Genomic DNA, 15,367 nt, shown 5'->3' with positions numbered 1-15,367 from the left:
ATTGAGTCCTTGTAAGATGGAGTTTAGATAAAGGCCCAAACTCAATTGTACCCCTTAGGCCTTCCCCTTACCCCTACCCCTCATTTTGCATGTTCACGTATACGGGTGTCCCAATTCTCTTTATCTTGAAGGCATAGGGCTAAGGGGAAGGGCTAGATAGCCCTTGAAATTGAGATTTTTCAGGACCACGAAACCACGGGGTGCGAAAATTTCCCAGAATACAAGATCTACAACAGCAAAATGGCTGCACAGGGAAGTCAGGAAGAGTGTTTCTACAGTGTTCCTACAGGTGGTTTGTCAAGCCTACTCACATGTATGTCCAAAGACATGCGCTATAAGTGAATTGGATTAACTAAATTGGCCGTAGTGTAAGAGTGTGTGTGTGTGTGAATGAGTGTGTGTGGGATGGGTGTTTCCAAGTACTGGGTTGCGGTTGGAAGGGCATCAACTGCATAAACAAATGTCAAAAAAGTTTGCAGTTTATTCTGCTGTGGCGACCTCTGATAATTCAAGGACTAAGCTGAAGGAAATAATGAATTTAAATTATTTTTTTCTTGGTCTCAGTTTGAAGAAATGATTCAGTACCTCACTCTTTAAAGACTTTGCGTGTTTCATTACTGGATGAATCAGCATTTTTGAAGAATCTATTGAATTAATTATTGCATGTCATTCTGGCATTGACGAATCAAGCTGCTTTTGGACTGCAGACATCAGTGTTTATATTTCAGCTATGTAACTGTTATCCCAGCACTTGTTTAAATTATTTTATAATAAAACTGACGATTGAAAAAAAAACATTTAAATGAAAGGAAGTACAGCAAAAACCTTTCTACTTTAATACAGTTTAGGTACTTTATTTATAAAGCACAATATAACAACAGTTGTTGACCATTGCGCTGTACACAAATTGTATAAAAACAATCGGATAAGGTCAAAGGAATAAAACAACACACAATACATGAAACGGAAAACAGCAAGCTCAGAGAACTGAGTTATTAAAAGCCTTTTCTAAAAGGTGATGTTTCAATTTTCCCTAACCATGGATTCTTTAGAGCAGGGGCATTGCTAGGGTCGAAAGGGATGAGGGGCCATGGCCGTATTAACCAATTGGCGATATGGGCACAGGCCCAGGGCCTGTGCTCACTTGGGGCCCCTGTGAGGGGGGAAAAAAATGCAGTTTTTTTTTTTTACCCATTACATATCTAATTTTGCTTACTCTTCATCACGAGGAAGACAAGTAGGAATCATTAATAAGTGAATTATTGAAGACTCAGATTTATAGAACTGGATTGCAAAGGTGTTATATTCAAATTATACGTTTGTAAAAGTTCTACAATAAAAATACCCTTTTATATATATATATATATATATATATATATATATATATATATATATATATATATATATATATATATATATATATATTTTTTTTTTTTTTATTAGTACTGCTTCTGTGAATTCGAACAAGTATTTTAACATCCAATCATTTTCGCTGGTTGTATTAGTATAAAAAAAACATGAAAAAAACGAAGAAATTCACCCTGCAATATAACCCATTTCTTTACATTTCTTTAGACATAGATTTTTATTCTTCAGTTTTTCTCAAAATAGGGTGATTTGGTCATTGTGCCACTTTAAATGCATGTAATGCCTGTTTCATTCATTCTATATAATCTAGAGAGCTAGTACAATTAGCATTTTTTTGAATAATTTGCATGTATTTACATTAATATGACGCACATTTTACTGATTACAGTTATTTTCTTTCACCAAAACTACACACATTTTATCCTATGAAAACAAATTTTAAGTTTCATCAGTAGTTAGAACTATTCAGTTTCGCGAAACAGTTGTATTATTACCTCAGCTTCAGTTCCTCAGAATAATGAATGAATGATGACAGTGTAGTGGCCGGATATTTTTAACACTTGCCTTGCGACAAATCCCCTCGCAACCCCACTGCTGTAGAGATTATTCTGATAGAAAGAGGTAGACAGTTTCACAATCTGGGGCCCACAAAAAGATTGGAAATGGAAAAAGTCTCAGTTTTCTTTTTTTAAATTTTCAAATATATTACATTTTCAAATCCAATTTCTTTTTCTGGCGATGAAGCTGAATTTTCACAAACCACTTCTCTTTTCTTCAGTGTGTCACATTTATACATATTCTTTTTATATTTAAAATGTTCTTTATATTAATTTGTTTTCATAAATAGAAAGTTTAAAATAAATAACATTATATAAAAAAATCTTTGCTGTCACTTCTGATTAATTTCATGCATCCTTTTTTTATAGTTATAATTTTTTTGCAGTTTTATATATGACATACGATTAAAGCTGTCAATTGTGTGTGTCACAGAAAAACAACGTTTGGACTTCGGCCTCTTTTATTTATCGATTAAAATTTTTTTTCTCCTTTAGGATACAACCTAATACTGTAAGCATGATGTCATATTCTCAGAAACACTTACCGCATGATACAGTCATGCAGTAATGCATGCGATATGAGAATGGAATATGCTTTATCTGAAGGGTGAGGTTATTTAAAGATAAAATCTGAAGAATAAGAAACTCTTCTTTAGACTGTGTCAGGACAAACAGCAACATACAGGCTTAAGACTGTACAAGATTAAATGCTGACTTTTCATTTTTTCATATCTGTGTTAAAGTTGATGAACAATATTCATAGAGTCATCATCATTATGCAGGTGGTCAAAATATGGTGATTTGTATAGATCATTTTGAGGGATGTTAACAGTAACAATGGTCCTAATGTATTTCCCGTTTCAGATTTTTAATTTCCATATAGCTTCTAAGAATCCAGAAAGCTCTACATATTGATAATTTTTTTAATGACAGCTGTGTTAACATTAGTTATGATCAGGGCCAGACAGAATCTGCAGACATTTTTTGCTATTTCTGCTGAGAATTTTGTAAAAAATCTGTAGATAATTGCGTAATGATTTTAGGGGTGTTGTAACTAAAAACGTAATATATGAAATAATAAAAATAATACCTTTTGAACTTTTATTTAATATTTACAATGCAAATCCAATTAGATCCACTTATTTGGCAAGTTTCTTATGTAATATATCTACCAAAAGACAGAAAATATTACTTTTCAAATTAAATGTTAAATAAATGATATGAACAATTTCATATTACTATTATTATAAAACAATAATATTAATGAAATAAGTTTAAAAACTGAATAAATCTAAATTGACACACATTTACACAAGTAAATACATAGACTAAAAATCTCCGGAAATCTGCGCAGATTCAGCGTGGGCCTAGTTATGTATTATATTAGTTATTATTATGTTATAGTTATTTTATGACTGAATCACATCTAAACTCGCATCAAAAGTTTGAAGACAAGCAGGAACTGTTCATGAAACAATGATAGTCACTCTCATGTTGCCACTTTTTTATGCAATTAGAATGGAAGCTTTTGAGCTTTGAAAATTCAGTATGATTTGTGTGCTTAATTCAAAGACGTTTGAAGATCCTTTTGTGTGAGGAACAGACTAAACTTTTCAATCATTCTATATAACAAGTGTGACAAAAAAAATGTAATAAAAACTTTAAAGTAGATAAAAACTCATTAAGACTTTGATTCTGGTCTGAGAAAACTTTTTTTTACTTTATTTTTATACATTAAAACATTTTTTCAAAACAAAACATTCAGTGACAGCAGCGGCTATTGAAAAAAAAAGAAAAACTAAACAAGTAACACTGCCAGTAAATAAAATCAAATAACTGAAAGACACATACATCATTTTCAGTTTGTTCAGATACATAGTAACAGTTACATATAAAATATCTAAAGTAAAAGTATAGTATAACAGTATATCTCCTGTTTTTATTATATACAGTTGAAGTCAGAATTATGAGCCCCCCTTTGATTTTTTTTTTCTTTTTTAAATATTTTCCAAATAATGTTTAACAGAGCAAGGAATTTTTGCAGTATGTCTGATAATATTTTTTCTTCTGGAGAAAGTCTTATTTGTTTTATTTCGGCTAGAATAAAAGCAGTTTTTATTTTTTTAAACACCAATTTAAGGACAAAATTACTAGCCCCTTTAGGCTAATGTTTTTTTTTTTTTTTTGATAGTCTACAGAACAAACCATTGTTATACAATAACTTGCCTAATTACCTTATCCTGCATAGTTACCCCTATTAACCCAGTTAAGCCTTTAAATGTCACTTTAAGCTGTATAGAAGTGCCTTGAAAAATATCTTGGTAAATATTATTGACTGTCATCATGGCAAAGATAAAAGAAATCAGTTATTAAAAAATGGGTTATTAAAACTATTATGTTTAGAAATGTGATGAAAAAAATCTTCTCTCTGTTAAACAGAAATTGTGGACAAAAATAAACAGGGGGGGGCCTAATAATTCAGACTTCAACTGTACATCCTGGGGTATGCCTTCAAGCAAGAAAAAAAAAAGAATAAAATATAGATCTTTACCCCTTGCCAAAATGCAAGTACCTTTGGACATTCCCTAAATATATGTGTGTCATTCCCATTCCTGCAACCTCTCCAGCAAGTTTGCAGTATTTGTAAAAGCAAATACCTCCAGCCTGTCATAAAAATGTGCACATTACTAAATTAATGGGATGCTTTTAGTTTTGGTTGGACACCTTCATATTTTAAATAATCATTTTTAAGCGTTAACATGCATTGATCTTTACGCTATCATGTTTTAGCACATCAGTAGCATTTTTGAATATTTGAACCGAGTGTTCCTCGCGTGCATTAGCAAATTGCATTGCACGTTTTAACTTGTTGAATTTATTGAAATATGTGCAGGATGCTGAATCTTTAAATCAAAGTTTCACTAATGTTGAAAGCACATTGAAACTCATCAATTGATTGATTTCTTGGCTTGCAACATGCATGTAGAAATTAAAAAAATAGATTAAAGTCATAATTTTTACAACCATTTAGACCACCAATGTCAATCTATTGTATGATTTTAGAGAGTTTGCATTGTTCTGTTTTAATTAAGTCACTTTTATGATGGTGCTTTTCTTTATAGATATTAATATTGGTAAAGATTTTCTTAAAAACAATTGCAACTATAACAATAAATAGTGATAATAGTGATCTTTAATAATGACAGCACATGTGAAATAAAAAAGAGCAGGATGCTGACTCTGTAAATAAGACTTTCCGTAATACATTGCACAACATTTGCTTCACGTAAAAACTTGCTTAACTCAGCAAATTATGTGGGATTGTTTTCTTGCCCGGCAGCATAAGTGTAGAAATACAGGCTATATTGTTGTAGTTCTTGCTGTTCAAATATGTACCAAACTGTGTCACCCTGCCCAGCGAGTGTGTGTGTGTGTGTGTGTGTGTGTGTGTGTGTGTGTGTGTGTTGGCATGAGCTAGGGTGTCATCCGAGAACACAGATTTCGGAAGAGGGCAGTGCAGTTCAGCACTCCGTCCGTCCTTCCGCCCCTTTATGCAGCCCCAGTGTTTCCCGTTAGCACAAGACCGAGGTCAGAGCCCTTCTCAGACTTGCTGGCGTCCCATGCTGGATCATTCCTGCTCCTCTCTGAGCCAGTAAATGTCTGCACGAATCCAGCTCCTCCTCATAATCAGTGTGAACTCAAGTCCAGCTCCTTGCCTGTAAAGCTGCACGCCCGCATTTTTAGCACATTTTTGAAATGTTTGTGGTGGACAAGCTGCAGATGTGTGTTTATTTTGTGTACTATAGAAAGGTTTCTTGCCGGGAGGTACAGAGTGAGTCATTAGGGAAGCTTTCTGGGAATTATGTTTGCTTGCGTTGTTATAATTCCATTTAAAAGCTGCTTGTGATAATAAGCATTATGACATGAAGTTGTGTTTGTTTTGGGGATTTTTTGGGGGCTTTGACTAATGCATTTTGAATGGTTCTGCAGTTACAATACTCAGTTCATGTTGTTTCAATTTACAGTATCTGCATTCATTCATTCATTTATTTTCTTTTCTGCTTAGTCTGTTTATTAATCTGGGGTTGCCACAGCGGAATGAATCGCCAACTTATCCAGCATATGTTTTACGCAGAGGATGCCCTTCTAGCTGCAACCCATCACTGGGAAACATCCATACACTCTCATTCACACACATACACTACAGACAATTTAGCTTAAACCAGTTCACCTATTCCACATTTCTCCTCATGTGGAGGACATCGGAGCACCCGGAGGAAACCCACGCGAACACAGGCAGAACATGCAAACTCCACACAGAAACGTCAACTGACCCAGCCGAGGCTCGAACCAGCGACCTTCTTGGTTTGAGGCGATCGTGCTACCCACTGCACCACCATGACGACCATCTTCCTTCAATAATCACATAATTTTATTATTATGTGTTATTTTAATAGTTGTATATTATATTACATATTTGTGCACAGTGTTTGAGAAAGTTACTTTTAAAAGTAATGCATTATAATATTGAGTTACTCCCAAAAAAAGTAACTAGTTGCATTACTTTTTATAGTAAGTAATGTGTTTTTTGAGTTATTTTTGCATTTCTTTTTATTAACTTGCTTAGACTTGATCTCTTTTTTAGAACTTTTTTTAATAGAGAAGCTCTGCAATTAACAGCACACTGTATAACATTCACCTACATTTTCCTTTAAAAAACACATCAAAAAATAATTTTTTAGGATAATGTTATCTGAGAACTTCCTTACACCAGAGATATACAGATTATTAAAAAGTTTAAAGCAATGTGTTTGCTAATTTTGTACTTCTTTTCTGAAGTAAAATTAGACAAATCCCCACAATAACTTTTTCCTTTTCTTTGATGTTGAACATAATGAAAATAATAAACACATTCTCTCAAGTGCGCAACTCATTGTGACCACTTTTATTTGAAATCAGCAATTTATTTTTAAAAGCAATTAATTAAACTAAAAAGTAAATCTCATTATATTTTGAAAAAAGTTACTCAAATATTATTACTTAAGTAATGCATTACTTTACTCATCATTACTTAAAATATTACGTAACTCACGTAACCTGTAATGCACCACCCCCAACACTGTTTATACATAGTTATTGTGAAAAGTGCTATACAAATAAACTTGAATTGAATAGTAATGAAATTGAATTGTCAGTATAATTATTAGTTTAATCATCAGTATAATCATTTATTATAGTTAATTTAAATTTAAATGTTTATTTTTTTATTTAAGAAAATTATCCAAATATTATTATCATTTTTCAATTGTCACTAATTATTAATTTGTTATTTTAATTAGACAGTCTTGCATTTTGTAAAAATCTGATGTGCAAAAAAACAAACTAATATCATCCTCAAGAAGAGTTTCAAAATATCAACATTTCCCACACTTGCAGTTGTTTTTCACAAAATAAGAATAAAAAATGGCATATGATAAATGTCTATAAGCTTTAATGCACTTATCCATATAATAAGCATTGAGATGGCAAAATAGTTGGGTTAAATCACAAAATGAGGTATTAAACATGTATAATTTAACTAAGAAATGTTTAAATATTCCATTTAAAGTTAAGTTGCTCAGTGGTCAGCACTGTCGCCTCACACCAAGGAGGTCACCGGTTCAAGTCCCGGCTTGTCCCAGTTGGCATTTCTGTGTGGAGTTTGCATGTTCTCTCCGTGTTGGCGTGGGTTTCCTCCGGGTGCTCCGGTTTCCCCCACAAGCCCAAAGATATGTCCTATAGGTGAATTGAAGAAACTAAATTGACCGTAGTGTATGTGTAATTGTGAGAGTGTTTGGGTGTTTCCCAATACTGGGTTACACCTGGAATGGCATCTGCTGTGTAAAACATGCTGGAACAGTTGGTGGTTCATTCCGCTGTGGCAACCCCTGATGAACAAGGTACTAAGTCAAAGGAAAATTCTTGAATAAATGAATTTAGTTTGATCTTTGATTTAAGAAATAAACATAATTAATCTAAATATAATTATTATTTTGCTAATTGTTAATTCGTTATTTTAATTGCATAACCGTGCATCTTCAAAAAACTAATATTACCATGAAGTAGGATTCAAAATATCAACATTTTCGACACATGCAGTTGTTTTTCACAAAATAAGGACAAAAAATGATGTATATAAAATGTTTAAATAAGCTGTGATGCACTTATGTATATAATAAGAGCATTCAGATGTCAAAATGTTTAATTACGAAATGAGGCATTAAAAATGCATTTTAACTAGGAAATGTTCATAAATAAATTTCTAGATCATTCTGGATGATTGGGTGTGTCATAAAATATTCACAGTTTTCTGTTCGCTGTTTGGATGTCATGAAACACCTACACATGTAGCAGGAAACATCTGGGTCATGTTTTGAATTTGCTTCTGTCAGGGGACATAATTCTATCCTTCATCATCAGAATTATGCATAAAATCCTATATGTGGAAATCACCTGAGAAGCTAACAATGTGGTTTAGAAGTAAACCAAATGTGGTTTAGAGGAAGATGTGAATCACGTCTTTGTAGCAGTTTACAGGAATAATGAAAAAATCCTCCCCTCAATAGTGGCTTCTGAAAGCAGAATTGCTACAATGTTTTGGGAGAAACTGTGACCTGCTTATACAATTTTGTTTAAAATCAGTCTAACATCAGGGGACACCACAGAAGAATTGAACCGCCAACTATTGTAGCGTATGTTTTACACGGCGGATGTAACCCAGTGCTATTTTAGTTTACCCAATTGACTTATAGTGCATGTCTTTGGGCTGTGGGGGAAACCGGACCACCCAGGAGGAGAACATGCAAACTCCATACTGCGGGACTCAAACCAGCGATCTTCTTGCTTTGAGGCGACAATGCTAACCACTGAGCCACCATGCCACCCTAAATATACAGTCTAATGTTCTTAATTGTTTATTTATTGCTTCCCATACACTAAATGCAGTGTTTTTTTCCTCTGACCTGCAGGAGTGGGAAGAAGAACAAGCCTCTCCTAAACGTGCAGGTGAACGGTGGAGCAAACGGATGGGAGGATTCACCATCTCGATCACCGCTGCTGTCTGCCCGCTCGCCCTGTCTCCCACCAAACACACCCAGCCACTTGACAGACCCTGCAGCTCTCAGAAGTAAGAGTTTTTTATTCAGACAAAAAGAAAATAAAGACGCCTAGATGGCACTTTTAAGACACATCGAGTGTGATCACAACATCAATGTTTCAAAAACATTATCAACATTATCCGGTAGCACTTTACAATAAGGTTGGATTAGTTGCCTATGTTAGTGATGTTGGTTAATACATTTACAAACATGAACAAACAATGAACAATACATTGATTCCAGTATTTGTTCATGTATGATAATGTTAGTCAATGGAAATACAGTTATTCTTTGTTAGTTCCACAGTGCCTTAACTAATGATAATAAGCTTGAATTTGATTAATAAATGCTGTGCATGTATTGGCCATTAGTAGTTCATGTTAGTAAATACATCATCTAATGAATCCTTATTGTAAATTGTGACCCATTATCCAGTATCATTGTGTTGATTTAGTCAGATTTTAAGGCAGATTTGCACGTTCTTTGTGGGTAAAGCTATTCAGGAAAGTAATGCAACTGCATAATAGTAACAGCTTCAGTTTTTCTAGAGCTGAATTGTTAAACCATATGCATGTTGTTGGGGTCAGTGAGATATATCTTTTTTTAAATAATAACAACAACAACAACAACAACAACAATAATAATAATAATAATAATAATAATAATAATAATAATAATAATAATTATTATTATTATTAATATTATTATTATTATTATTATTATTATTATTAATAACATTATTATTATTATTTCTTTTATTTATAAATGACACCTTTCAAGACATCCAAGGTCGCCTTACAACAAAAACAATTACTAAAACATTGCCAAACATAATTTTAAATGTAAACAAAAGGTAATATACACACCTTAAAGCTGAAATAATGTAATAAAAAATTGTCACAAAACATAAAACTATTGATTTAGAAATGAACTCCAGATGTGCATAATTGTAAAATGCTTTTACATTTTACATAAACTATATACATGTTGTTGGGGTCAGTAAAAAATTAATAAATAAATATAATATATAATAATAATGTTTTTTTTCAATAATAATAATAAATTTTTTTTAAATAAATTGCACCTTTCAAGACACCCAAAGTTGACTTACAACAAAAACAAGTAATCCAATATTGCCAAACATCATTTCAAATACATAAAAGATGAAAAGGTTATATGCAAACACACTTTAAATATAAAATATTCTGATAAAAATGGACAAAAAAACTAATTAGGAAATTAAATTCATCAGCAAGGATGTAACTAATGATGTAACGTAGGGGCCCTATCATACAGCCTCCGCAATAAGGCGCAAGACGTGTTTACCCTGTCATGTTGCTATTTTCAGACCAACGCAATCTTAATTTTCCCATTTTGCGCCATGTTGTTTAAATAGTAAATCCATTTGCGCCACTTTGTGGACTCATGGGTGTTTCCGTCCAGAAAAGAGGTGTGTTAAGGTGCATTGTTGTCGCGGTGCTATTTTGAGGAACTAAAATAGACCCTGCAATAGACCAGCAGAAAGCAGGTCTAAAGTCTGTCGCAGATCGCGTTAGTTGTACGCCTCACTTACACATTGCTTCAAACACGCAGGATGTACACACAAATATCTTTACACATGAAGAAGAATTAAAGGATTAAAATTTTATTAAAAATGATTACTTTCTACATAAATATAAAAACCACTGCCTCCATGCCTTCTTCATCTTCGGGGCTTTTTTTAGTTTATTCATGACAACTTACTTTTGTATAATTTTCCTGTGTGTGTGAATGAGCGTGTATGGATGTTTTTCATTACTGGGTTGCAGGTGGAAAGGAATCCACTGTGTAAAACATGCTGGATAAGTTAGCAGTTCATTCCGCTGTGGCAACCCCTGATGAATAAAGGCTCCAAGTCAAAGGAAAATGAATAAATGAATGAATGAATGAATGAATGAATGAATATATTGATTTAAAAATGCAACCATGAAGAGCAACATTGACTCCAGACAGCTGATATATAGTGTTGTTATACTTTCTCTGCTCATCACAAAATTTGCTTAGCATAACGTTAACACAAAACTCAGCTGAATTCATTTTGAGTGTAATCTGAATTTCTGTACCATTGCACAGATAATGTTACGACTCACGGAAGCTCTCCGCTAGTCATGAGAAAAGACATCGGCCTGGATGTCACACACAGGTACACACTGTTTATTTTTCTGTTATAAACCCCTCTTTGCTTTTCAAAATACAGTTTGACTGATTTTATTTTTTGGTGCCTCCTCAAAGGTTTTCCACCAAGTCGTGGTTGTCTCAGACGTGTCAGGTGTGCAAGAAGAACATGATGTTTGGTGTTAAATGCAAACATTGCAAGTAAGTAAATAATCTGGCCATTTTAGTGAAAAAAACACATCTTATTCCCCGATGTCTCCTTCTAATGTTTGCTTCTGTCTCTTGTAGGGTGAAGTGCCACAACAAATGTACCAAAGAAGCCCCTAAGTGCAGGATTTCATTTGCACAATGTAAGATTTGGTGCAAGCTGTAATATGACTTGTGCTGCAGATGATCTAAAGATATGTGCATTTTTTTTTCAGTCCCAAATAAGATCAGAAGAACAGAGTCTGTACCGTCAGGCATCAACAACCAGGTTGAGCGACCGGCAGAATCTCAGCAGTACGGGACATTACCAAAGGCCATAAACAAGAAGGCATGTACTCCTTATGTGTACTACCTCTATAATAATAATGATAATAATAATAATAATAATAATAATAATAATAATAATAATAATAATAATAATAATATTGTTTTTGTACAATAAAAATATTGTGTTTTTAATATTATTATTGTTATTATTATTATTAGTAGTAGTAGTGTTAGTATTGTTAGTGTTAGTATTGTTAGTGTTAGTATTATTATTAGTATTAGTATTATATGTAGTATTATCATTATTAGTAGTATTATAAGTAGTGGTATTAGTATTGGTATTATAAGCATTAGCATTATAAGTATTAATATTATTATTATTATTAGAAGTAGTAGTAGTATTAGCAGAATTAGTAGTAATACTAGTATTATTATTAATAGTAGTAATGTTAGTATTATTATTAGTATTATTATTATCTCCTTCTTTCCCATGTGGTCTCCCATCCAGGTACTGACCGGGCGCATTCCTGCTTAGTTTCAGTGGGTGACCATGTGAGAGTTGCAGATAGCTAGCTGCCGGCTATTATTATTAGTGTTAGTATTATTAGTATTATAAATATTAATATTATTAGTATTATTATTTTTATTATTATTAGTAGTAGCAGTATAAATAGTATTATTATTAGTATTATTATTATTAGTAGTAGTATTAGTATTAGTAGAAGTATTAGTATTATTATTATTAGTAGTAGTATTATATAATTCTCTCTTTCATTTATATAATAATAATGAAATACTAAATAAAAACAAATTACTAAAACGTTTAAATAATAAAATGTAAATAACACATAAACAAAACAATTAACATTAATAATAAAACCTACAATGTAATAAAACAATGATAATAAACAACTTCTTTATAGATCACGCTTTTCAATGGAACCTATCGTCAATATTTATTTATTTAATTATTTATTAACAATTATATTTGATGTTCCTAGTGACTGACTACCCATTAGATTTCTTATTAAAAATATAAAGCTATTTTCTAATAAGTTTTAAACGTTTTAGGCACTCGTCTTTTCACTTTATTTTCTGGGTAAAATGGCCTTTAACATTCGTGTCCCTTCATTTAGGATCACCCTCCATCACTGAGTCACCTGGACTCCAGTAGTAACCCATCCTCCACCACCTCCTCTACCCCCTCCTCACCCGCTCCCTTTGGCCAGAGCAACCCCCTGAGTGCCACCCCTCCACCAAACCCCTCGCCCAAGGGCTCAGCTGACAGCCGCTTTCACTTCCCAGGTCAGACTCATTTACACAGATACTACAGAGTTTTTTCACCTGCCTGAATCTATAGATGACATTGATTTCTGCCTGTGCTCTAATGATCAGTAATAACCTCTTCTGTGAATGAATATTAACCCACTAATATCTTCCCACAGCAGCGCATTACTAAATAAATCACTGAAGGAAAGACACTGCAGGCAAATGGTGGAGACAAATGTTTCAATGAAATAAGCTAATATTTATTACTTATTTATCAAGATTTATCATATTTAATATTTGTACATTTATGTATGATAAATCTATGTAAACATTTAGTTTATGTAAAAAAATATATGTTTATTTTTTTACAAGTTTTCTCAAATGTTGTTTAAATATGCAAATAAGACATTGTTTATTGAAACTACTATTTGCATACATTTCTAACACAAAAATCTGAACAAGGATGAAGTCAGGTTTAAAAAATCCTTACTTTCTTTTTCTTTTCCTTTCATTCTTTCTGTCTTCATTTTTTTCTGTCTTTTCATTTTTTCTTTTTATTCTTTTCATTCTTATTTCTTTCTTTCTTTTTTCTTTCTTTCTGTCTTTTCGTTCTTATTACTTTCTTTTTTCTTTCTTTTCTTTACTTACTTTTCTTTTCATTCTTTCTTTTTTTCATTTTTTTCTTTTCTTTCTCTTTTTTTTCTTTCATTCATTCATTCTGTTTTCATTTTTCATTCTTTCTGTTTTCTTTTCTTTCTTTCTTGTCATTCTTTTCTTTTCTTTTCATTTCTTTTTTCTTTTCTTTCTTTTTCTTTCTTTCTTTCTTTCTTTCTTTCTTTCTTTCCTTTTCTTTGCATCCCTACTGTCTTCATTCTTCTTTATTTTTTCTTTCTTTTCTTTCTTTCATTCTTTCCTTCTTTTCATTTATTCTTTCTTTCTGTCTTTCTCTTTCTTTCTTTACTTTCTTTCGTTTTTTCTTTTTCTTTCTTTTCATTCTTTTTTCTTTTTTCTATATTCATATTCATTCCTTTTTCTTTTGTTCTTTTTTCTTTCATTCATTTTTTTCTTTTTTCTTTTTCTTACTTTTCATTTTTTCTTTCTTTCTTTCTTTCTTTCTTTCTTTCTTTCTTTCTTTCTTTTTCTTTTTCCCTCCTTGTCTTTCCTTTTTATTCTTTATTTTCATTCTTTTTCATTTTGATTATTATTGTCATTAGTTCTTTCTTTCTTTCTTTCTTTCTTTCTTTCTTTCTTTCTTTCTTTCTTTCTTTCTTTTTTCTTTCTTTCTTTCTTTCTTTCTTTCCAATCACCCCAAATCAATTATCACTCCAAAATTCAAAGAATAACCAAAAGGCAAAAGCCATAAAAATAAGAACAGTTTTGTAGAAGTTGCCATTATTTATAATTAGGCATATTATGTATGAGCTTATCCATTGATAAAAACTTTTAGAATACAAATCTGATGAAAACTGAACATTTTTGTATGTTAGTGTTGCTGATTGCTTATTTTAAAAGTAGACATTTATTATTAAGTGCAGGAGAGGAAAAGCTCATTCAGACTTTAACAACATCTAATGTAATTGTAAAACTCTGATTAAAGTAGGAAAAACAATTACTTAAATAAGTTTTTTTAGGGGAAATAACACTTCATAAAAAAAGCCAAAATAGCAAAAAATAAAATTAAATAAAAAATTAGTTACAGGTGCATTAAAAAACAGCCTGCTGTATCTTGCCTTCTGGAGCTTTCTGATGCTTAACTAACAAATTGTTTAACCCGGTCTTTCTCTTGTCCTTGTGGACATCTGTCTGTTTGCCCTGTTCATTAGCTGCCTGCTACTTTCAGCATAGACAACAGTTTGTCTTCCCTGGTAAGTTAAGAATTCTCCCCACAACAAAACTCTGTGATTTTTCTCTTCAGTAGTGTTGTGTTGAGTTCTTCACGAGTGCTTCATCATAGCTTCAGTTGTGTTTGAATGTTAGCAATTCTCCTGCTGCATTGTACCGCCACCTAGTGCTCATCTATGGGAATAGCTTTTTCCTCTTTTGCTTTTAACCATCTGTGTGCAAAAAATAATAATAATAATAAGCAACACATATATTCTGGTATTAAAATAATTGCATAAAAGAATTAGTGATAATACAAAATAATAATAGAAATTTTAAGTGATACAAATTAAGAAATTTTAGTGATTTGATGGATGGTGGCGATTTTAATTTAAAGTGACAATTATGAATGACAACTTGTGATTTAAAATGACAATTTATTTACATTTTGTTTTTATAATATTTCACTAAATGATTCTTGTAAATATGGCAGACAAGATTTTTTTCTATATAAACAAATGTATCACTTTTAGTGGGTGTCTTATGTATGGTAAGACTGTATTGTCATGTACAGTATATGTGAAAATG

The 15,367-nt window shown here is 32.0% G+C and overlaps 1 protein-coding gene across 14 annotated transcripts in view; it reads left to right on the top strand.

Moving 5' to 3' along the window:
• Positions 1-15,367, top strand: part of ksr1b (kinase suppressor of ras 1b) — a 98,057-nt gene that overhangs the window by 48,110 nt on the left and 34,580 nt on the right. For 9 of the 14 annotated variants that reach the window (XR_015509623.1, XR_015509624.1, XR_015509625.1 and 6 more), the window contains 6 exons: positions 8,933-9,090; positions 11,174-11,243; positions 11,333-11,416; positions 11,504-11,565; positions 11,638-11,750; positions 12,826-12,994. Coding sequence is in view for 11 of the 14 variants with exons in the window: in XM_087284365.1 (XP_087140491.1) it covers positions 8,933-9,090; positions 11,174-11,243; positions 11,333-11,416; positions 11,504-11,565; positions 11,638-11,750; positions 12,826-12,994 (656 nt within the window). In the remaining 3 variants the exon portion in view is untranslated. Of the gene's footprint in view, positions 1-8,932; positions 9,091-11,173; positions 11,244-11,332; positions 11,417-11,503; positions 11,566-11,637; positions 11,751-12,825; positions 12,995-14,781; positions 14,824-15,367 lie in introns of all 14 variants that reach the window. The other 5 variants (XM_087284364.1, XM_087284366.1, XM_087284375.1 and 2 more) reach the window with 1 other exon arrangement.

The sequence above is a fragment of the Danio rerio genome, chromosome 15, assembly GCF_052040795.2.
Source record: "Danio rerio strain M-AB ecotype USA chromosome 15, GRCz13ab, whole genome shotgun sequence".
Lineage (NCBI taxonomy): Eukaryota > Metazoa > Chordata > Actinopteri > Cypriniformes > Danionidae > Danio > Danio rerio.
Note: the sequence above shows the minus strand (reverse complement) of the source record. Positions and strands in the feature narration are given on the sequence as shown.